The sequence below is a fragment of the Diadema antillarum genome, unplaced genomic scaffold (genome assembly GCF_040938485.1).
Source record: "Diadema antillarum isolate AM-2024a unplaced genomic scaffold, OU_Dant_1.0 seq00002374_RagTag, whole genome shotgun sequence".
In the NCBI taxonomy this organism is placed as follows: domain Eukaryota; kingdom Metazoa; phylum Echinodermata; class Echinoidea; order Diadematoida; family Diadematidae; genus Diadema; species Diadema antillarum.
The window spans coordinates 34,656-58,378 of NW_027272988.1; the positions used below are offsets into that span (position 1 = coordinate 34,656).

Sequence of the window (23,723 nt, forward strand, 5' to 3'; positions counted from 1 at the left end):
TTTGTCAACCTTAACTGTTGTTCTACTGGATTCTGATCGAAGATATGGCTGCGGTTGATCTTCAAGCTGTGATTCTCGATGCCATTGACTCTTTGCGAAAGCGCAAAGCTCGACCCGACTTGGAGCGAATTTGTCACATGGTGGAGCGTAAAAATGGCATTCGCAGCATGGATGTGATTCGGGAGTTGAATCAAATGGTGGACGCGGAAACCGTCATCAAAGTCGATTACAAAGGTAACACCAGCTACAGAAATGCCGCCAAATGGTGCAGAAGTCGCCTTAGTGGATCTCAGCTGAATTCTAGCGATGCCACGCGAGCTATTCTTGCTGCGATCGAGAAACTAACGGCAAAAGACGAGTCTACTCGCTCGGGACAGGCCCAAAGTCTTCCTCAGCCTCGCAAAGCTGACCGCGCGCCTGAAGAGGGTGGAGCGACTTTGGAGGAGATCGAGAAGTTTTTCGTTGATGAGGACCCCGACACAAAATTCACCCACAGCTATCTGCAGGAGGCCATCAAACGAGAAGTCGGTGTAGGAAGTCTTCTTATGTCTCAGAATGGCAATTACTTGCTGGCCAAATTGTCATCAAGAGATAAAATCGAGAACCACGTCCCAAAATCGAAACGAGGTCGCCCACCCTTGAAACGAAAGGTTGGTATGAAAAGTTGACTCTTAGCTGTGCTCTCATCTTGGGAGAGTATGTTAACTGCAAATGCGCATGCTGTGCGCGGAACTGTAGTGGTATAGCCGTCTTTAGATTTTTATTTTTTTTTTTGCACTACATTACCATTCTCATGGCATATGATGATAAAATAGTATATTTATTGCCTTTTGGGAAGGGTTCTTTGTCCTAAACTTTGCATATGAACGCGCCTCCTTGTTTGATCAACCGGAAAAGGCATAGATCTCCTCAAGATTCGCTTCTCACTATCGTCAGCAATTAAAGAAATAGATATTATCCATTTTGAATAACACATGATACATTCAGAATATCATTATAAGACAATAAAATTTAATGTGTGTCACCCGGCCCCATCTACATTTAGCCTAGGGCCTACATCTTATTGTTTCAATAGTAATTAACGAATATTGTAAAGTCTGATTTCTACCAACACGGGCTTTGCTCTCTAACATGAGGAGCAGCCACATCTGTACGTATTATGTCAACATTATTTCTCTTGCCCTTTCGTTGTTCGTATGACGTCACAATTTGTGAAGGGAGACACGATGTGAGCTTCCCGAATGAGATGAAGGAAACTATCGGGGAACAATGTGTATAGTCGAGCGTTTGGCAGTAACACGAGTTACCATTTCGGGTTTTCTCAAATCCGCATGGCGTTTGCGCTGGTGCATGGCCGGAAATAAAATGAAAGTCTATTTAGCTGATGTAAAGGTGATTGAAGATAGAGATTATTGACATTTGAATTGAACCTGAAATCCTGTCATTTCATTTTGAACTGTTAGCGATATTTTATTGCATGTCGGTCAGCCATAACGTCCGTTGTTCCCTAATCTGCCGCGACATGAATGCGGGGTGAATCCTTGATTCGCTATACACTTCTTGGTTGAGGTGACAACAAGGCGCGCTGCGCGGGAAGCAATGGTGCATATCAAACCATGCTAAAAGCGCTTTGCTGTTTTTTTTTTTTTCTTGTTAGGACTATACACGCTTTACACACAATGTCTCGTCTTCTCAAACTTGTGTGACTTACAACAACAACAGCAGCAAAAGTGGATTTTAGAATTCAGGTCTGCTGGATAATCAAACCAGCAAGAAAGATTAACCACAATTCGTGTTTTCACCGCAAATTGCGGACATTGCAAGAACTAAGATGGCGGTAATACTGTATTACGCACATGATATGCGCGCTCCAAACACAACTGATTGCCTAATATCATTGTGATTTAGCGATGTAAATACTGGGATCTAGTCAACTCGTTGCTGTCATTTTACCCCGACCGCCTCTCACCTTTTTTTTTAGGTTGCCAGAGTGAATGCCTATTAGAAGTTTTCTCCATGCGTCCAACCATTTTTTGCGGCCACACGACACACCCACTCCTGCACACGCACACGCACTTCCGCGTGGTCAGGCTAGTTAAAGTGTAAGCTTGCTTCTCAAAAAGGCTTATCCTTGGTACTTGTACACAATAAAACGGAAGTAAATGATTTAAAGGCGCATGGTGTAGGTGATATTGTTTCGTTGTGGTTGCTCTATTCTTGCGTGACGCATTAGAGACACGTAGCTGAGATATATCCCCACATTGCTATTGTGTTATAATGGACAGAAAAAAGTAAGTCGCAGGAGGATAGTATATTGTTCAATACAAGAAGAAAATTTACATTGAATTCAATGAGTAAATACGTAGTCGCAAGTCTTGTTTGTTTGTTTGTTTGTTTGTATGTGTGTGTGTATTTTGGGAAGCAGATTCTAGAATGACGTAACAATCAGTTATGATTTGAAACCGAGGCCTTTATCATTAACGATCGACTGTATAATTTATCAGAGCGTTTCCCGCAAACAGCAAATATTATGGAAAGAAAGATACGAGTGACCTCGCATTTTTTTTAAATTCAGCCTCCGTGTGAAAATAAAAATGTTTTAATTAGTGATGAACGTGATGGCAAATACCACCATTAATAGACGCCGTTGATTATATTAGTTATAACGAATGAGAGTTGGTTTGAAAATAAGATAATAGTGATCATGATTGGTCAGATGATTTATGGTAATAAAACATGATTTATGCGCTAAGTAAATACCCATGCAGCACGTGATACTAACTCTGTTGTAATAATGACGCATGCAATAAAACAGCATGCAGGCATGTAATAAACGTGTTCCACGGGAATCTGGAAACTAAAGTATGCATGTATCTATATGGTGCTTTAGAAAGTATAAAGTCCCAGGTCAATTCGCAAAAAAAAAAAACGACGCAAATGCGAGTTTTTAACGCGTAGAGGGAGCTGAAAACCTCGGTGTTAGTGGAGGAAAAAACACCAAACGAAACTAGCAAACAAAGAAACCTTGTGACCCCATATCTATTCCGTGATAGCAGATTCGTCTGCCCGCGCGCCATACACTGTAATCGATGGAGATTTGGGCCTATTTCCCTTCCGCACAGATCGAAGTTTGTCGCACATTATTATCCCACTCCAGCCACGATCGAACACTCGGTATATGTACATACAACAATAACGCGCCTGCTTCTCTCACGAGCGAGTCGGAGCTTTTCGATGACGTCATCAACCATTACGCGCTGGCGTTCACAAATCCTAGACACGTTCTACGAGTATTTCATCTTCCCCCCCCCCCCCCCCCCTTCTCTTCTACCGAGACACGTTATGAACACAAGAGAAACGCGCACTCTATATGAATGGCGGCTTGCCCGCGCTTTCTATGATGCCAAGATATCAATGTGAAGTACTGGTATGCAAAAATCGAGAGCAAGGAAGAAAAACAAAGTCACACCGAACACCCAGTATTGCAATAATTTCGCTCAAGATTTTGTCGAGACGATTAGTATAAACCCATATCACGAGTTACTGTCGCATTCCTCAATTCAACTCACATGTTAATATTACAAGGACGGTATTTTTATACCACTTCCAGTTCCATAATAAAAAAAAGAGGATATATTGAGTGTTGTGCCTTTTTATAGAGCTATCTAACGCAATACGCTATTCTCTTTGCGTTTCTCCGTCTGTCGGTAGCGCCTTTCGAATAACGATGTACGTGTATCATTCGTGCTATACAGGCAAGCAAACTTATTGTGTGTATAGTTTTAACGATGAGCGAAGCCATTATGATAGAAGGCACGCAGAATGAAATGGCGTCATTGGGCCTAAACGGTCATTTCGCCCAACGATAATTCAGGGTGCGCCCGGGGATTTTATTTTGTGCTTCTCTGCGTATGGAAGAATGGTTTATAAGTAGCCTTAACATACGAACCATTTTGTTCACGGTGAGCTTTCTTTTCTTTACTGTGCAATGACACATGCACAGGAAAACCAGTAGCAGAAATAGCTAACGAACGAAGCGAATACAAATGTAACTAAATGACCGCGTAAAAACGCCCAGAGAATGGGTTTAGAGCGTATATTTGCGAACTGTGTAAAGAGAAGGATGATTATTTCCATTCTTCCTTTCAGATGAAGTGTAAATATTTGATTTGTTGCTCCATGTTTTACAGTCATACGAAAAGATGCGGAATACTCGGCCACATGTCGCCACAAAACACACTGATTAGCAGACGATCATTCAAAGTGGTAAATTAAGCCCCGTCTTAAAGGTTTATTCTCGATTAGCAAAGACACCGTGAATGAAATTAAGTTTCACTTCAATGCAATACTAAGTTTTGCTAAGTTATCTACGTAGCATGAAATGGAAACAACGAATATAATCATATCAGAGTTAGAGAGTAACTAATGTATATGTGCATGGAATATCAGTGATGATCATGGTGCACATAATTTAGATTGCCAAATAGACGCAAATAGATGATCCTTATCAAAAAGATTACGTCCGATTTTATGACGGATTTTGATAAATGCGTAGTGAGTTAGCATCCATTGCGAATGAAATCCCAAACCAGCTTTTCATTTTTTTAACCTTCGTCATGGATGATGAGAGTGAAAAGTAGGAAAGTAATATAGCAATTCTTATTATGTAAATTAGTGAGTTTCGTAACTGTATACTCCTTATTCAAAGAGCACTCGTAGTGTATGAAACTCTGTTACATTTTTTCTTGTCGCAGACCAGTTTATTTTCCCCCTACAAATTAGAAGATAAAAAGCGCTTCTGTCTAAGTCTATACGATTTTCATAATTTTACATCATGTAGTAAATAAATTGACAACTCCATGCATAGATTTGTTGAATGTATTGTGGTCCTTTAGAAGAGAAGCCAATACTCTAAAAACCCATTAACCAATTACAGTGCATGCGAAAGCCGCGGTCACACTGGCAAAAGATAGAGATCTCAAAAATCTTCGCGATCTTTTGCCAGTGTGACCGCGGATAAAGATGATGACATAGGAGGCTTACGTGGTTAAAGCCCCCGTTCACTATGCCGTTCTCGCTACGATTTGACAATTTTCTCAGATCGGGAAGGATCGGGTAAAACCTGAGCCGATCTGGACACAGTACGATGTAAGAACGCTCTAAGAACGCTGCAGTTACGACTACCACGTGCTTGCCACGCTCTTACTACGATGATCGGGATTGAGACATTACAGTTTCTGCCGCTGCAGTTACGCTTTAGAACGATGTAGCTATCGCTGTCAGCGCGATGTTGCCGATGTTATCCGATCGATACACGCTGTTTTACGCTCTGAACGATCTATACGATCTTATCATGCTGTTACCCCGTCCAGAGAGCTGAAAAGTGCCCGATGTGCCCTGATGTACCCCGATTCGACTGTCGATCCTCAGTCAGTCAACTTATTAGCATGCAGAACCAAAGAAATATACTCTGGACCTCGAAGAGGCTCCTCAACTCACTGTTCTTTTGCAGCAATGCATTGTCAATCAAAGACGTGCTGATCTTTCCAAGGTTTTTTCTTGATGTCCTTGCTTTTATAGTCCGTCTTCCTCCATTTGTAGATGATTTCATATTCTTCAAAATTCTATACTATGTCCTGTTCTTTCTCCTCTGTTAGCATCTCGTGCAGTCTCTCTGACTTTCTTCGCCTTTTGGGTAGCTGCTTCACTGCTTTCTTCTCTTCTTTTTCTTCATCTCTTCTTGTTCTTCTTCGAAAATTTGATGTCCTTCTTCTTCATATTCTGCCTCGACAGGTGCAGCGACAATGTCCTCCTCCTCAACAGTTTTGCCTCTCGATCTGTGTGATCTTCTTCTGGCAGACATTTTGGCTGTGATTTTTCTGGCGTATCGGCTGCGTCCCTTTTAGAGCGGCGAGAGAGGAGGACGTGCGTAATTGAGTCTGGGAAGGCGTAGGAACAGCGTATACTGCGGAAACAGCGTAACTAAAGCGGGAATGAAGCGTACTGAGAGCGGCGTAGGAACGGGCCTTGATTCTATATACGAGAGTAGAGAACTAGTGAGAGCGGCGTTAAAGCGGGAAGATCGTGTTTTGATCCTGAAGGGAAGAGCGGCGCAGCAGCGGGACCACGTCGGTGTGTAACTTTACTTCCCGTCCATTGCATTACCGCTTGCTTAACAAGTTCACCTGTGTAGAATTTATGCTTTCTTTTGTTCTGCTTCCTTGAACCCCTACTCATGCATTCCATGGCAAAGCTGTCATGCATGTCATCATCCTTTCTCATTGTGATTTGTAACTAAATTTTGAAGACATGCTTTTTAATTCCTTATCCCAATCACTGTAAAGTCTGAAACTCTGAACCGAGTGACCGATTTATAGTTTTTCAAATGTAAAAGTCATTCGGAAGTTTTAAGCAGAGACGCAAGTTTGAAATCGCACTGGCATCACTGTTTCGTATGAGCGAAAGCGCCATCAAGGATGAAAATCAATGATCGTGTGCACAACGCATCTGAGTTTTGTTGAAGGGTAGAATATATGCGATAAGAAATATAACCTATTATAGGGATTGTGTGCAATTTTAGAATGGGAAAAGATGATTTTCGTGATTACGCTATAAAGATAAGAACAGCTTGAAATATGAAGCTTGGACTTAATTTCACAACGACCGATGTCAGTCGTCTATATATCCAAACATCTTTCTGTATGCTTTTTCTTTGCGATATACAATTGACAAATAAACGAGACAGCCTTGCTGTGATGAACGATGAATAAAAAAAAAATGATACCCTAATTTGATGCCATCTGACTTGATTTGGACTTCATACGGAACTACAGTGTTAATAACAAGCTTTCGCGCTGTTGTGTAACGTAGGTGTAAGCAGAATGATAATCGTTCATTAAACATGGTTGGTGATTGTATGAAAAATAAAAGACCTCGAAAAATTTCAGAATTTTATTGTTGCGCACAGTCGATTGGGATGCCTTCTCGTCTCATGCAATCACTGTTCTGCTCTGAGAACATGGTGCTTAATTTACCTTTTTTATTCCAGAGCTCACCGATCTCGACCATCGACTGAGGATTGAACTTAACCCTCTCAGAACCAAGCAGATGTTCGCCAGTATTTCTATCCCCTGTTATAAAACCCGTGACATTATTTCTGGACTTATACCTTGTCGATTTCGTGGCGAGGTAGTGACATTTTAGCTAGATTTTTTAATGATCTTTGTTCGTGATGTTTGACCTTTGACTACTGTCATTTCAGGCGATGTCGATTTATTTCTACCCATCTTATTACTCAGTGTACCACCAGTGAACATTCCTTGCTGAAGTTAGGGCTCGAGAACGATATTTTTACCAAGACTGCAGTGACCTTTAACCTTGACTTATTACCTTTGACCAGTACCATGTTCATGCATTCATTTATTTATATTGAATATTTATAATCAATATATTCTCCATGTCCGACTTACATTGTCACTGAATATTTTCTGCAGCTGATGTAACGATATGAAATTCCTTTGTTTTCCAAAAAAAAAGTACAGTGACTTTTGAGCGTGACTTATGACCTTTCGTCCCTATTATATCATTAATTTGAATGTAAATCTATTTGTATATGGACAAGTCCAAGCTATTTTGCACCAGTAACGCGTGGGACATCACAAGAAGATTTAGCCCTATATTGCACTGTTAAGATTGAAACTTCATATGTTGGCCTGCTTTTGATATAGCTAGTAGGTATCTTCATTCAAAACAATAGAAATAATGAGAATCACGCGTTCAGTATTTAATTTATGCAAATTTATTCTCCAGTAACGCGTGGGACCAGAAAGATTGTCCTTTTTCTTCTTTTACTTTTTATCTCAATTATTGTGAAAATACTTGGTAGACTATTTTATACAAAATCATTACAAACATCTTTTCTACAACAATAACTGTACCTGAAACAAAATATTTAAGAAAAAAAATCATGAAACTGTTTTCTCTCAAGGTCAATTATAGAAAGATATGTATAGTAACGCGTGGGACAAGTAACGCGTGGGACACTTTTGTCACTATGAATATTGTGATGTGAATTGCACATTTACTCAGAGAAACTTTAATATGTGGTACTAATTATCTAAATAGATGTATTTCTAATAAATTCTTGCAAATTTCAATGATTTAGACCCACCAGAACAATAGATATAATAAAAAATATGAAATGCCTGTGTTATCCTTTATTTTTTGACATTTGACTTTGAATGTGACCTTGAAAATAGCATGTAATGATCTTCTGTGAATTATTTACCCAAAGTGGAACTTTTCACCAAAGTTCAAGTCAGAATTCAGAAAATTACAAAAAATCCCTCAATAATGTACACATTTCCCATAGAAGACTAAGATTCAGTACACTTCCACTGACTTGTACACAAATCGTCCCACGCGTTACTAAATTTAATTAAAAATTGCAAGTATGAGATTTATCAGACTAACTTTTTATCTCTTGGATATGATTAGGTCCATTGTGAATTGGGTCTTTTGAAAGTTTCAAGTCAATTAAATCATTAACTTTTATGCAAATGAGAAATAATGACCTAAAAAAGTAACGCGTGGGACATGCTAATTTTGGCCCATCCCTCATTTGCATATTTAATCAGTTGAGAATCTGAAAATCACAGTCATGATAACTTGTTATTCAGACTTAATAGACTCACCATACTTATTTTCATAAAAACGTTTAAAAATTAAAAGATGTATTTTAAAATGCAGAATTTTTGAATGTCCCACGCGTTACTCTAAATTTTGATTTATGCAGATTGATTAATTCATTGCTGGTTATGCGGAAGGATTTTTACTTTTTCTTTTTGAAATTCATGTATTTTAACTTCTTAGCTTTAAAATGATTCCAAGTTTATGCAGATTGACCCATTTTGAATTTTCAGTCTTGTGTGATCAAATAGCTTGGACTTGCCCATATAGATGACGTTACAATAAGAAAATGCAATTTTTAGCCAAACAGAGGGAATTTGTCCAAACTAATCAGTGCAGCGCACCTACTGCTATACGCCCGTATATAGCGCACGCGGAACAGGTGCACTGAATACCAAGAAAATCCAGTCAGAGCATAGAGCTACGCCATGGTCAGATGTTACCATGGCATTATGAGATGTAGGAAGGACAGACGGTCGGACGGCCGACCCGAAAACAGAATCCGGCACCCTCAGGGTCGAAGACATATAAAAAGAAGTGAATGCCTACTATTAAGGCTGTAGGCCCAAAATGGTTGGGACAGAAATAAGAGTAGCACTTCTTTAGCACTCGTGAATATGACAAATTAAATCAAAGCTATATATAAATACGTACGGATGAGAATACTATGAATATTCTAAATGTTTAAAAAATAATGATATTTAACCCTTTCAGAAGATATCAAAATTCGTATGTCCAAGCAATATTCTACTTTTAGACCTGAATGGCGTATAATTTTCATTTTTCTTTTTACACCCTATAGGAAAAAGGAATATGATGAGTGAACCAGAGCTGAACAAGAATGGATTGATGATGTATATGTTTTCATTACGTTTATCACTATCATCATCTTATCATTATACCCAGTATTTTTACCCCCACCATGATTACATGGTTATTTCAGTGTAAAGTAGGGTTCAACGAGCGATGTTCGTTATTCCGAAGGTTTGTTTATCCGAAAATGACATATGGATTGGTGATATAAATGGGGTGGTTATTCCGGAGGTTCGTTAATCGGAAAATGAAAGAAGGGTCGCTAATATTTTGAAGGTTAATTCGTTATCCGATAATGAGGTACGGTTCTTTATTCTGAAGGATCGGCAATCCAAAAATAAGATAAGGGTCGTTATTCCAAAGTTCCATTATTCCGAAGGTTCGTTCTTCCAAAGGCTCGTTCTTCCGCGAAGGTTCGTCAATCCGAAAATTAAATGTAATGTTCATTATGAATAATCTTTGGCGAAATTGTAGGTGGGGATCACCGTTTCTGGGGAGAAGTTAGGAGGATGGGAAGGGGCTGATCTAGCAGGACCAGGGAGCACACATGATCCTTTTTAAGGGAGTGTCCCGCACACGGATGTGTGATTTTTTTTTTCTCCAATGCCTTTGAGTGGCCTCTTATAATACTTGTTTCTTTGTCATGCATGGCCCATCCTCATGATGTACAAGAGGGGAAGGGTAAAGCATACGATGGAGGAGGAGGAGAAAATACTTCCTTATTTCAGCAATAATTTCACAATTACAAATTACACTTCTGTTCATGTTGGTAAATACATACACCTATGTATATCGTTTGTGCTTGTGTTTTACGTGTATGCGTTTATGTGTGTGTATGTTTATGGGGGTGTGCTTGTTTCATTTCTTAATATCCTATCATTTTTATTAGATATAGATATAATATATTAACGTGTTCTGTCACTAAATGAAGTTTATTTCAGTTTTGAAATTGCGAACCTCTTATTTCATTTCCGGATTAACAAACCTTCGGAATAACGAACGTAATTTCATTTTCGGAATTACTAACCTTCGGAATAAGCATAACAAACCTAATTATATCTCATTTTCGGACTAACGAACCTTCGGAATAAAAAACCTTAGAAATTACGAATTGTAACCAGATTAAAGTTTTATCATTATTATTATTCAAATAAAAAATTAGCTTTCAAAAGAGGTGAATGAAATTCCGTTGCAGGTGAGATTTGAATTATGACTTTAAAGGGGATGGCTGTACGTAACTGATCGGTGGGAATCAGTGGAAATGCTATAGGGGATGGTTGTTCCAATCCTTGTGGGATTCATTTAAGAGTACATTATATATCTATTGTTGTGTTAAAATTATTCTTAACGATCGCCCCGTCACTGGATACAGGCATGCTATCCTGGAAACATTAAACTGCACATTACTTGAATATGAGACCATTCTGAAGCAAATAATTTTCACACAACAATAGATATATCGTCGGTTGAGAATGATAAAGGCGTTAAGTTGCCACAAAACCCATAGTGTTCGAGACAACTTAAAGCCCTTCTCATTCTCAACAGACGATATAATGTACTCTTAATGAATCCCACAAGGATTGGGACAGTCATCCCCCAGCATTCCCACTGATTCCCACTTATCAGTTATACTAACCATCCCCTTTAAGTAATTTCAGGTTCCATCTTAAAGAACGATATAGCCGCAGTCCAACACTTATCATTAACACTAAAGATAGAGCCGATCTACAAAATGCTAATATCATGCAATGTGATCAGTACCATTGTTGTTTTGTTTTGTGCAGTCTTTTGTAAATGTTTGTATTTTCTCCATATTCTGTACAAACTTTTTCTCATTATGTGTGCTTATTTTTACCTTGTTCTTTCATTATTGTGCAGGGTTAATACTGTTAAATGGTGCGCAAGGACTAGCTTGCACAACAGCCACGGATTCAGCAAGTTCCTTCTATCACCTCGTTGAACGAAATTGAAATGAATTGACAAGAAATGAAATTAAAATTGCTATACCTGTCTAACTAGTGATTGAAATTGTAAGACATTATTGTATCCTTCTAATGTTTAAAGACACGTGAACTTCAAAACGGAAAAAAAAATCCAAGGGGACAAGTAGCTGGTGGATGCCATGGTGTGATTGAGTTCTTGGTACAATTTATATTGGGAGTGCAGGTATTACCGAAGGTTTGTTCTCCGTTTGTTCAAGTGTTCCATTTGATAATGAACCACTTTGGTCCAGCAACATATCCTCCTTGGGGAATTTGGGTGCAACCAGTCATTCATACTAAATATCCATCTAGCTGCAATTAAGTTTGTTACTGTTTATCTCGTCTTTCTTTTGTATCAGAAACTCTTCTGAAACATTCGCTTACCACCCTGCCGGTAACTGTAGCAGACTTCTTAATCTGCAGGTCTGAGTTTCAGGCAAGTGAGTATAGCGTGAAATCATATTGTCCTTTTTCGCTACTAGTATATTGAAGTTGCCTCGCATTCTGTCGAATGTGCTATACTTTGTATACGTAGTGAGCCTTGACTGAATACTGTGGCGCTGAAGAGTCCAAATTCCGCTTGACATGACCCGAAAACCAGAACAACGACGTATACAAGTTGTATATAAGCGTGTATGCTTATTAAAATCAGAACCGGTGGACGGACCCAGGTCCCTGAACGAGAGATTTAGCGGTGATAGGAAAGCTGAGAAGTACGAAGTGAATGATGAAGTATCTGCTCAATTTTCGTCGAGTGTCGGATTAGTTCCGAAGTCGGGTATGGAGTCCTCAGAGTAATTCAGATCATTGCATAAAAACAACTTCAAAGACAACACCTATAACAAAAAGAACAAGAATGTAGAAAGGTAGAATCGTTAAAGCCGTGACAGCGACTTCATTTCCATTATCAGATTGTAGCCATAATCCAGTTGGCACACTCTCCAGAGTATCTGTACGGTGTTGTACATGACTGAAAATCAGGTTGTTGTTTTTTCACAGCCATTGATTCGCAAGTCGTAAATCACATCCCTATATCCCATCTCCTTATTTCGGCTCAATCCTCAGCCTTCATTAAATTCCTTTTAGTACCATCATGCAGGCAAAACACAAAATCTCGTTATCCTGATCACAGCTTAAAGGGGACCCCCATGCAGGCTTAAGAAGACTTGTTTATATGTTTTAGTGTTTTAGATCAATGTCAATAAGCGTTCTACATGACCCTCTTTTTGTGAAAAGAAAAACGAGAAATAATTGATGGCGTCTATTATCGGGTGTATATGAACTCCGTGTGCCACTTTATAGACTGTTTATGCGTTTTAATGCTGCGCGTACATTCAATGTTTATCAATTTTGAAATATCTTGTCCACAGAATCAACTTTTGTACTGTGCAAGGGAGTTTTTGCTTCAGAATGGAAGCGCTGTACAGGACAGAGAGTAGCAGCCGTGCTCCTACAACTCCGACGACGACGGAGGCGAAACAATGGAAATATGATCTCGACATTCTATGAATAAACGATGGAATATAGTATATTTGCTCTACTCTCCTATAGCGAAGGATTCTTTTTACACGTTATGTCCATACATTCTCTCTTTTCTTTTCTTTTCTTTTTTTCTTGGGGGGGGGGGTCAAATTTTTCACTAATCAATGCATTTGGTTAATTACTTATTCATGTGTTCCACATTGTTTTTGCGGAGCAGAAGCGAGGCATCGGCGTCATATTTCGTCGTCGTTGTTGTCGTCGGCGTCATCGGCGCTGTCAACAAAGTAGTGTGCTCTCTCTAACTTTCCACAGCTTTGACCTATGACCACCAAACTCACACCACAGCTACATAACCTAAAAATGCCGGTCATTTTCGCACATAGGTGAAGTTGGACAAGTTCAAAGGTCAAAAGGTCAATGAATTTGCCCTGATATGCAATCTACTCACAGGTTTGTCGTGTACTCCCAATGACTTTCCATAGATTTAAGGCATGACTACCAAACTCACACCACAGGTGCCGGTATAGATGCCAACCAGGTGTGAATATGGGTGAAGTCCAACATGGTCAAAGTTCAAAACGACAATGAACTTTCCTTGATAAGCTATATTCACAGCATCGTGGTATTTATGTACTCTCAATAACTTCCACAGATTTGAGCTATGGCCACCGAACTCACACCAAATTAAGATGTCGGTCAAGGCCGAATATGAGTAGATTCGATGAGTAAGTTCAAAGGTCAAATGGTCAATGGTCGGTGAACTTTAAATGGTCAGCAATATACACATAGTGCTGTGGTCTTTTCTCAATAACTTTCCACAGCCAGAGGTAGGACTGCATAACCTAAAGATGCCGGTCTGATCAAGTTCGAATATGGGTGCATTCCAACAAAACTAAGTTCAAAGGTCAAAATAAACAATGAACTTTACCGGATAAGCACTTTACACATAGTGTGGTGTACTTTCAATAACTTTCCACATCTTTGAGCTATGACCACCTAATTCATACCACAGGTAGGCCTACATCATCTATAGAATATCAGTGAATTCCGATAAAAGGTCAAAAGGTCACTGAACTTATAAGGACTCTACTCACAGTATTGTGGTGTACTCTCAATTTCCACATCGTTGAGCTATAACGAATGAAAAATTCACACTACAGGTACATCACCGAAAGATCATGTTGGTCGTAAGTACGAATATTGGTGAATGATTGTCAATGATAACAAGGTCAAAGGTCAAATTGTCACTGAACTTTCCCTGATAAGCACCATCCTTTGTTGTGTGCTCATACATGGTCAGGCTCAAATATTGGTGAAGTCGGACAAGGTCAAATGTAGAAAGGTCAATGAGCTTTCATTGAAAAACACTATAGAAATGCGATATGCAGGCGAGACATCACTTGGCGTTTGCCTTGTTAGCCAAGTTGTACAGTGAAAAGCGGATTGTGTGAAGAATCTTGGAGATATATAAAATTGTGTTTCTATAAAGGAGTAGTAAAGCAAGTGTGATGCCGTAGTTATGCAATCGTCGTAAGAGACACCGCTCAAGAAATAAAGGTCGACAGTCCTTACTTCAAACGTTACGTGATTTCCCTCAATACCTCAAGGATAGGCCTAAGTTGAATTCATTCAGCCTCTTTGAAAATAACTTCTTTGGAAGCGTGTGTATAGGTTGGATTCCTCCAGACAAAAACATTTTCCTCTCACTTCACTGTAATTCACAAAAACCATACACTTTTTCAGTGTATGAGACGATTATACTTATTGCTTATAGAGACAAAAAGTAAGTTGACAGGATCTCACCCAGGGGCCACGGAACGTTTTTCAATGTGTGGCGGTTGTGGGCGGGATGAGAACAGGGGCAAGGCTCAATGGTGCCCCCAACACACACACACCTTTTCGGTTGGGGACGGAACCTTTGGAAAGTGTGGATATTATGTTTTTTTCCGCTATTATTTTACCGAACCCCCCCCCCCCCCAAAAAAAAAAAAAAAGAATGGGGGGGGGGGGGAGGGGCGTTGAGGGCTCAACCTTCTTCACGTATAAATCGTTACCAAACAAAAACATTCTTTTCGTGTACGCCCGGCCTGTTTTCTGTCAATCTATATCTATATATCTATTGATCTATTTATACATTTATCTGTCTATGTTTCTCTGCATTATGATATTATCATACAGCGTCTCAAAAAGACACACGGACCCGACTTCGAGCAGGAACCGCTGGTGAAAACGCCGCCGTCTGATCTAAACTGCGATTACTGCTCACTTCCCTCAAGCTGTAACAAGTCAGGAAAGAGAGAAGAACTGCTCGTCTGCAAAGATTGCGGTCTGAAAGGTGGGTGTCTTCCCTATATAGAGATTCGTTGAACAATTCAGTCACTATTATTTATTTGTCTGCTTGGCTTCTGTTTTCCATTCCTCGGTGTGCGCTTGGTAAGACAGAAGCGCCGACATGGTAGCGGTGCATTCAGTTCAATTCCATTTTATATAATTATATATATATATATATATATATATATATATATATATATATACTTGTCATTGTTACCGGTGCATTTTTTTAAATGTGAGCTCAAATTGTAGCATTTTTTTTTCATTGTAAGCAAACAAAATACATGTGTATATACCTATACTCACAATAGTTGTGATGGTAATTGATCAATATCGAAATTACAGTTCAGGTTGTGCAAATATTAGAGGACCAGTATGACCGCGAAAGGGTGCTACATAAAAGTAAGCTTGTGTGGCTGCAAGTCACAAATAATTGGCGGTTATGACAAACAAAACAAAACAAAATAAAACAAAGCAAAACAAATGACGAAGAGAAAATTAAAAGTTTAAACCAGATCGAATAATAACATCAAATAAGGAGAATGATATATGGCCTATATACGGTATACATAAACACACACACACACACACACACACACACACACACACACACACACACAAACCAAAGATGAACCACAATTGTGACCTTATAGTTTTCATTTACTTTCAGAATTGGACATGGTTATTGTTTATTTACGTGCTTTGGTGTTAGCGAGAATGTTTTTGCATTAGAACTATACTGGTATTTGTATTAGCTTATCATCAACCATGTGAGTAGATGGTAACATGCAATATAGGGCCTACTCGTATGTTGCATGGTTGATATGAATAACACCAGAAACTGAGATCAAAGTATGCGCTAGCAAATTAAATAGGAATGATAGTATGTCATACTTCGAAAGCATGATACGAGTACGAATGTCATAACATCAGAAGTTTGTGTGTATAGGCTCGTGGTAGGTGAGGAATCATTATCGTGCGAGTTTTTCCTACATGCACTATGTACAATATCGGTTCCTTCGTAAAAGTGAATACACGTGGTAGACGTCGCTTTCCATAATGATAGCTACTGATAAAGCTTCCGGCAAGAATAGATGACTTAAATTTTAGACCATGTAGGCCTATGAAACCAATTTAACATTAAACAAATATGAATTGACAAATCGGGGTTCTTGGAGAAAGATCAATTTCATGTTGGTATGGGCCCAATTTGCAAAAATGTAATGTACTTCACAAGAGTTGCAGTTTCCAATACATGTATTTACAGTTACAAACTTGTCATTAGGCGACGACCAATCAGCCAACATCATTGATATTTGTCGCCGATGATTAATGCACCCCCTTCAATATCTACACACGTCTTTAACAAATCAGCTCCAGTTTTTCTTTTTTATAAAAATTTCCAATTTGTAATCGCAGCTTGAAGATGGACATGGCAGCTGAAGATATAGTGTAAATCAGTGTCTCGGTACAAGATCACAGTGAATGAAGAAATTGAAAATGACACAGCAAGGCTTTCTGAAGTTTATTTCAATTTAATATTATCATAAAAACACCATGATGAAGTCATGACCTGGAAGTTAATTGAGTTCGATATGCCGCGCCTGTGTGTATTTGTATATCAATTAATGAGGATGATTAATTAAATCTCACGTAATTTTCTCTGATATTAATGTTTTAATTACCTTTCAGTTCATCCGTCGTGCATGAAGTATTCCAAGGAACTTGCCGAGCGATCACGACTATCGCCGTGGCAGTGTATCGATTGCAAGACGTGTCACGTGTGTAAAGAAGCAGGAGACGCAGTAAGAATGCAAACTCAAATTTCCATTAAATTGATACATTAATTAAATGTACAATGTCTCTTTGAATATCTAATTCTATGATGTTGCTTCCGGAATTGAAAGTGACTGTATGTAAGTATAGTAACATAAATGTTCCCTTCACAGTCTTTGATAGTTTACTTAGTTTAGTTTTACGTAGGATTATATTTCCATGAAAATATTTGTCTTAAGCATTTATGCTCTTTAGGATATGCAAAAGGATCCAACAATATCAAAACATTTTAAAACTCCCCACAATATTCGAAAATAAGCCAAAATACGTGGCAATGCCACTATCATTAAAGTTTGAATGGCTTTCGTGAGCAGTGGTCTCATGGAATGATTTCTATAAGACTTTGTCCATGACCAAGAAAAATGGTTTCTGGTGTGTATCCATGGAAATGTGATCTGATTTTCATAACTTGCAGGAGGTGTTCGAAAAAATAGAGATGGCACGCCGGACCGCGTCATTGTTGATTTTCCAATGATATCGGAATATTCGTACCAGTGAGGTACCTTGTTCGTATGTATCATGAAGGTGTTTACCGCCATTAATTTCACTATGGGAAAAACATCTCTCTTTATACAACAGTTGAATAATGAAGAGTTTCCCCTCAATGATGCCATACAGCATGTGTCTTTAGCTTCCTAAAGGGTATAGATTTATCAATAATGTGAAAATAGAATATATCACATCATTACCACGTGAGGTTTTGGGGCAAACACAGAGAAAAAAGGATATACTTACAGATCTATCTTCCCATGTGAATATAGTGGATTGATAGTGACTTAAGGATTACGGTTCGATATTCGAGGTTCGAACGCCTGAAAATTAAGTAATGTTCGTTGACTTGGGTCACAGGTCGTTTCTCGAGGTCGATAGCCTTGAAAACGAAGTAAGATTCGTTATTCCGAAGGTTTGTTCGTCCGAAAAAGAAGTTAGTTTTGTTAATCTGAACCCTACTTCACTTTCGGACTATCGAAACTTAACTAACCTTATTTCATTTTTGGATTAGCAAACCTTCAGAATGACGAGCCTGGGATTTCATTTTCGGACTAACAAATCTTCGAAATGACGCCATAAATGTTCGAATTATTGAACCCCATTTCATTTTCGGACTAACGAAGATCTTGGTATATAGGCTTACGGAAATTGTGAGATTCGGAATAACGCACCTTTGGCCTTGGGAATAACGAATATCACCCCTGACTTGAACCAAGGAGGTACTAGGCGAGCTCACCTATACAGTACCTCCTTGCTTGAACCAGCCTTTCACGTAGAACTTAAGAGATTTGTGGTTACAACTTCTACAATGTATATCATACTTCTTGTTTGCATGTGTACTTTTCAAGGATACTCTACTTTTCTGTGATTCCTGCGACAAGGGATACCACATGGCGTGCCATACTCCGACTGTTGAAGAGAAACCGCACGGTAAGAGAATCCAATCTATTCTTGCTTTGGATTGAACAGGAAAACTGCGGCAGACAGTCCGCGTGTAGTATACTGCCATGACAATATTCATGAAGGCAGAAGCGGGTGGCTTGATATAATGACCTCGAAGAATTATCGAATCACAGTAATTCAGAATTTGGCCGATCATGTTTTTAGTAATTAGGGAATCGCATAGTCGTACACAAATATACGTTTTTGTACGAGTTGAGATTACGCAGTTTAATTACAACAGTCAGTGACTAATGAGAATACTGAAGAGATCGAGCTATACTGTGTGTAGATTCGTATAGTTTCTATACTATGGATAACGCGCCCGGCTAAGGTGAGTGGAGCATATAACTGTAATATCACGACTCGACATGCTTTATAAGCCGTTAATTGCAACTATTAGGCCTATTCAGTGAGAAGTTACAAAACTGTAGGCCTCCATGGCATGGCATCTTATGTGGTGAATTCGTAGGAACCCGTGAGCGTTCATCCTTCGGACTTTTGTCACTTGTAGTTTGTAATCTTGGCCGTGATGGCAGCTCTGGCTGTATGACAAAATGACTACTAGTAATATATCAGCCACGGAAGTTATTTACGCAACGATGGGTAAATGTCTCGTTTTCATCGTTTGCAGGGACTTGGGTGTGTGAGCCTTGCGCCAGCGAAGACATGGAGGTCAAAAGTACAAGTACAGGTGAGAAAACTGCCAAAGGAATTCTTGAACCATGAGCATGCTAGCATGACAAATTTCTCTCGTCTGTATCTAAGCGCACGTTGTAGTGCGCTTCTTCTTTGGTCTGTATGTTTATGTTGTGTATAATTTGCGTGAGCGAGTAATTTAGTTACGGCCTCTCCTCGTAGTGTTTTCCCCTGGGATTATTTGTGTGACATGGGCGTGATATTCTGGAGGAGCAATTAACAGATCCTCTATTCATTTTGTGATCAAATGGAAGCGATAACATTAGATGAAATCCTGTTGTATGCAGTATTACTCTCGAAGAAGTTATAATCAAATAAATGAACCTTTACGAATAATGTGCTGTCTACAGCATCATGGTTATTGTGATCAGTTTTCATTTTAAGAACTGGAAGTTAGAAATAAGCTGAATTAATTAGTACGAAATACTGGTAATTTCTCTGATCTCAGTTTTCAATGAAATTGCATTGATTTCATTAGCTCATTTCAGATAAATATATCTGTACGGATTCTTTATTCATTCAGTTCGACCTATGCACGCCATTTTGCAAAGTTTGTTCCAAATTTCTTATTCATGGGACCCTAAACTCTTTCGTGTTGATCATTCGATTTATGTATCGGTAGACTTAGTTAGACTTAAGTGTGTGTGTTATGTGTGTGTGTGTGTGTGTGTGTGTATGTGTTTCTTTTATGGTTGTACTCCATTGTTCAACCAGCCACGATGAAGTATCGATATAAAATTAATTCAACTCGACTCGATTCTCGTGTTTTTAATTGCAAACGTGGAAGTAGGCTATGTGTTCCATATACTGTAGACCTTCGTGGAAATTGATTGAATTGTTGTGATTTATTGACTGAAAATAGCAGCCCAGAGGCTGAAATACATTCAATTTACAATAAAAGCTTAAAATTTACAATGCTTCACAATTAACTACATGAATTTATACATACGTCCGTCTAAACCAACTAGCAGTGGCGGATCCAGAGGGGGGGGGGGGGGGGGGGGGGGGGCAACCGGCGCACGCCCCCCCCCCCTTTATTTTCCGTTAAAAACTCCAATCATCTCTCTATCATTTCTATTGCCAGTTTAAGGAACAGTATAATTTTTAGCGATTTAGAGGCTTTGGTTATCCTGCCAGTGAAATGAACAATGGTTTACAATGTACCCCAAAAATAGGGCTCAAATGAAACAGCAGGTTTTTATTCTACCTTGGGAAAAACTGACAAGAAAAGATAAAAATCTACAATGATAATAATAATAAAAAAACATACATCGAACCATAGAAATGCGGTTCTATGACTTGATGGCATAAAGTATCGGTTACAGCTCGTTATTCCGAAGGTTCGTTATTCCGAAGGCTCTTCAGTCCGAAGATTCGTTATTCCGAAGGTTCGTTATTCCGAATTTCATTTTCGGATCAACAAATCTTCGGAATAACGAACCTTCGGAATAACGCCACAAATGTTCGGATTAAAGAACCTTTTTTTCATTTTCGGATTAACAAACCACTAGGTATAGGGAATTTGTGTGTTTCGGAATAACGAACTTTCGGAATAACGAACAGCACCCAAAGTATCGTGCCCTTATTTCTCATTTATGCTGCATCATGTTACAGATGGAGATGGCTCACTCGTCTCATCAGCATCGAGCACCGACGGCTCGCCTAGCTACAAACCGACCAAGGAGCACGGGGAAGACGCACTACTACAAAACAAGTAAGATGACCCGTCGAGGTTTGTTGTCTGAACACGCCGAGGGCTTGGAATTCTGTCAATGCGCGCAAAAGTCAAACAGATTTGAGTCGAGTTGCAGGGCCTCTTATTGATTTCGTCAATAAAACGTGCAATCCAATCGTGTGATTTACACTCATTATAAGTGACCTCATCACTTTCGTACGATAGCCGTATTTACTTTTGCCTAGAATTGTTTTACAAATATAATGTTTGAGAGCTAAAGAGGGTGTAATATTTATTTCAAAAATGTGACTGAACAGTACGGAGTGACGTCAGTTATTTCATGATGAACCTATCATGAACAGAATTCTCAGAGCATACCCTGATCAGCGAAGGTGTATTTTGAGCCTCGATATGAACTACACACTTCATTAATATCGTGATTTGATATCAACTCACTGCACCATTTACTATATCAAGATATAATTTGTCTCTCCCGTTGTTATGCAACAGACCCAATTCAACATCGGGTCAGGTATCTCCAGACGTGGCTACACCGAACCTGTCGATGCCAGCCAACCTCCCCGAGCAGTCGGCCCAGAGCCGAACTAGCAGTCCGACCAAAGACAGCCTCTCCACACACCCGTCCACATGGTCTCTGGAGGATGTTGTCAGTTACTTCAAGCAGAGGGGTTATGTAGAGCAGGCGGCTTCATTTAAAGATCAGGTATAGAACTTTGGGATGTGGCTGGAGCATTCTTAATCATTCATTATCCGTATAGTGGTTAAGTAACATTGCAGTGCGTCGCCAGTTTGACAAACACTTGCATGACTTGTGAGTGTTTCTCAATTTTGTATGGCCAACGTCGACAAGTTGCCTTAATTAACATGAAAGTGACAACCGAAAGTGCAGCGTTGAGCATTAAGGTATTGATAGTTTCGCTGATTAAGTTTGAACCACCTCTCCAAAGTGATTATATAGAAATGTGAATAAGTTTTATAACACTTTCAGAAAAAGTTCTTTTGACATTTCATCCTTTGTAATACACCTGTCTTACAGAGACCAACGTTGTTGAGTTTTCTTATTCCCAGTGAAAGTGATATTTAAAAACGCTTGTGTATGGAAGTACCAGTGTTATAATAATTCTTCCCGTGATTTATTGCCAGTGTTCTTTATCACAATCACTCTTCCAAGCGTTTTGATTAAGGTGTAATAAAAAAGAAGGATGCCCTAATGGTGTTTAAAAAAAAAAAAACAAACAAAAAAAAAACCCTCTTTGGGCAGTTTGCGATAACGTCATGAACCGAGTCCTGATGTGTTTAATCTTTCAGGAAATTGATGGCAATGCACTCCTGCTTCTCCGAAGATCCGATGTGCTGACAGGACTATCATTCAAGCTAGGCCCCGCCCTCAAGATATACAAACAGGTCAGCGAGTTGCAACTTCATTACGCAAAGAAGTCTGCCTTCGACACGCCCACCACGCCGTCGCCCTCGCTCAACTCTGTGGAAACGACGTCCAGTAAAAAGCGGCGCACTGATTTCAGCAACTCTGTAACCATGGCTCCTGGTCACACTGAGCTCCTCGCCAACTGAATTAGGGACGGAGATAATCTCCACTCGCAGAAATAATAGATCCGCGCTCTCCATCATACGACAACTACGGAGAGCAAGCGCGTCTCGCTTTTCAAAAGGATAAGCCCGCCAGTTTACGGCAGCAACGCCATCGGAAAGAGGACGTTGTTGGAGCGCCGACGCTCATCATGAACATGTTCCTTTTAGGCAATAACTTAGGAACGATAGCGACAAACTATTTTTCCCTGCATGAAGTGAAACTGTTGCAAGAGACAGCCACCGTATTTTATGAAATTAGATCTGTGTATCTGCATTTCATTAAGACGGACTATCCGCCACTTCCATCGCCCAGTCATCACTAAAACCGTGGGATAATTTACCACGAGCCACCTCCGTGCAGTAAAAGAAGCAAAATATCTTTCAGGTTGTACTTTTCTTCTTTCAAATTTGACATCGCTCTTTTTTTTTTTTTTTTTCAAATGATAGAATTTATTGATTTCTCGAAGCAACATAATTTTACAGAGGATAAATGAATTACAAAGTTATTACTTCAACACAAAAACATTTCTTTGATACAAACAATTTAAACACATATCTGTGTTTTTTATACTTTTTTTTCAAATATTTAAATATCTTCTTACTAAAAAACATATTATAAAGGGTCGTACATGCGAGAATGCGAAAATAGGATAAAATAACTTTTGGCAGTCCGAAAGCCCGCCCAGGCCCGCCCGACATGGCGACGACGAGTGCACATTGAATAACTTCCACAGGACCATTGCAATTGACTACACACAGCCCCGCCGCCGTACACAAGTGTAACACTTGAGCACAGCGACAGGGCCGCGCACAGCCACATTGCAATGCACAGCTAATAAAAGGAAATTCGTAAATACTAATAGGCCCCATGGACAGAAAATCTAGAAATTAGCAAACAACATTCACCCGCCGACCCCACGCTCAGGCAGGCCCCCAGCGGACTTCCGGCAAGCCATTGGAACGCCAAGGATGCACCCTGCCCGAAAGTATGTACAGTGTATACATTTACATTACAGACGCCACACCCAGGTAGGCTCCTAGAAAGCCACCGGGTTGCCACGAACATACCCTGCCCGAAAGCATGCATAAATTAACTTACATCATAACAACGTTAAAAGAAACATCGCTCTTACTTACTCGGAATAATTTCATATCAAGGGTGTCCAATTCTGCTA

At 39.4% G+C, this 23,723-nt stretch overlaps 1 protein-coding gene across 1 annotated transcript; it reads left to right on the forward strand.

Annotated features, from left to right (window-relative positions):
* On the forward strand, positions 1-22,901 carry LOC139714666 (histone acetyltransferase KAT6A-like). Its single transcript, XM_071626345.1, has 8 exons — positions 1-650; positions 15,144-15,300; positions 16,989-17,101; positions 18,473-18,554; positions 19,198-19,257; positions 20,877-20,976; positions 21,448-21,661; positions 22,267-22,901. The coding sequence occupies exons 1-8, from the start codon at positions 45-47 to the stop codon at positions 22,528-22,530; spliced, it is 1,596 nt and encodes a 531-aa protein (XP_071482446.1). The 5' UTR covers positions 1-44; the 3' UTR covers positions 22,531-22,901.
* The last annotated feature ends 822 nt before the right edge of the window (positions 22,902-23,723 follow it).

What these genes read in the sequence shown, in the direction of transcription:
- LOC139714666 (XM_071626345.1), top strand. Translation starts at nt 45, where the DNA reads ATGGCTGCGGTTGATCTTCAAGCTGTGATTCTCGATGCCATTGACTCT. An exon ending in GCCCACCCTTGAAACGAAAG is followed by an intron (nt 651 to 15,143) that starts GTTGGTATGAAA and finishes ATTATCATACAG; the next exon opens with CGTCTCAAAAAGACACACGG. An exon ending in TGTTGAAGAGAAACCGCACG is followed by an intron (nt 18,555 to 19,197) that starts GTAAGAGAATCC and finishes CATCGTTTGCAG; the next exon opens with GGACTTGGGTGTGTGAGCCT.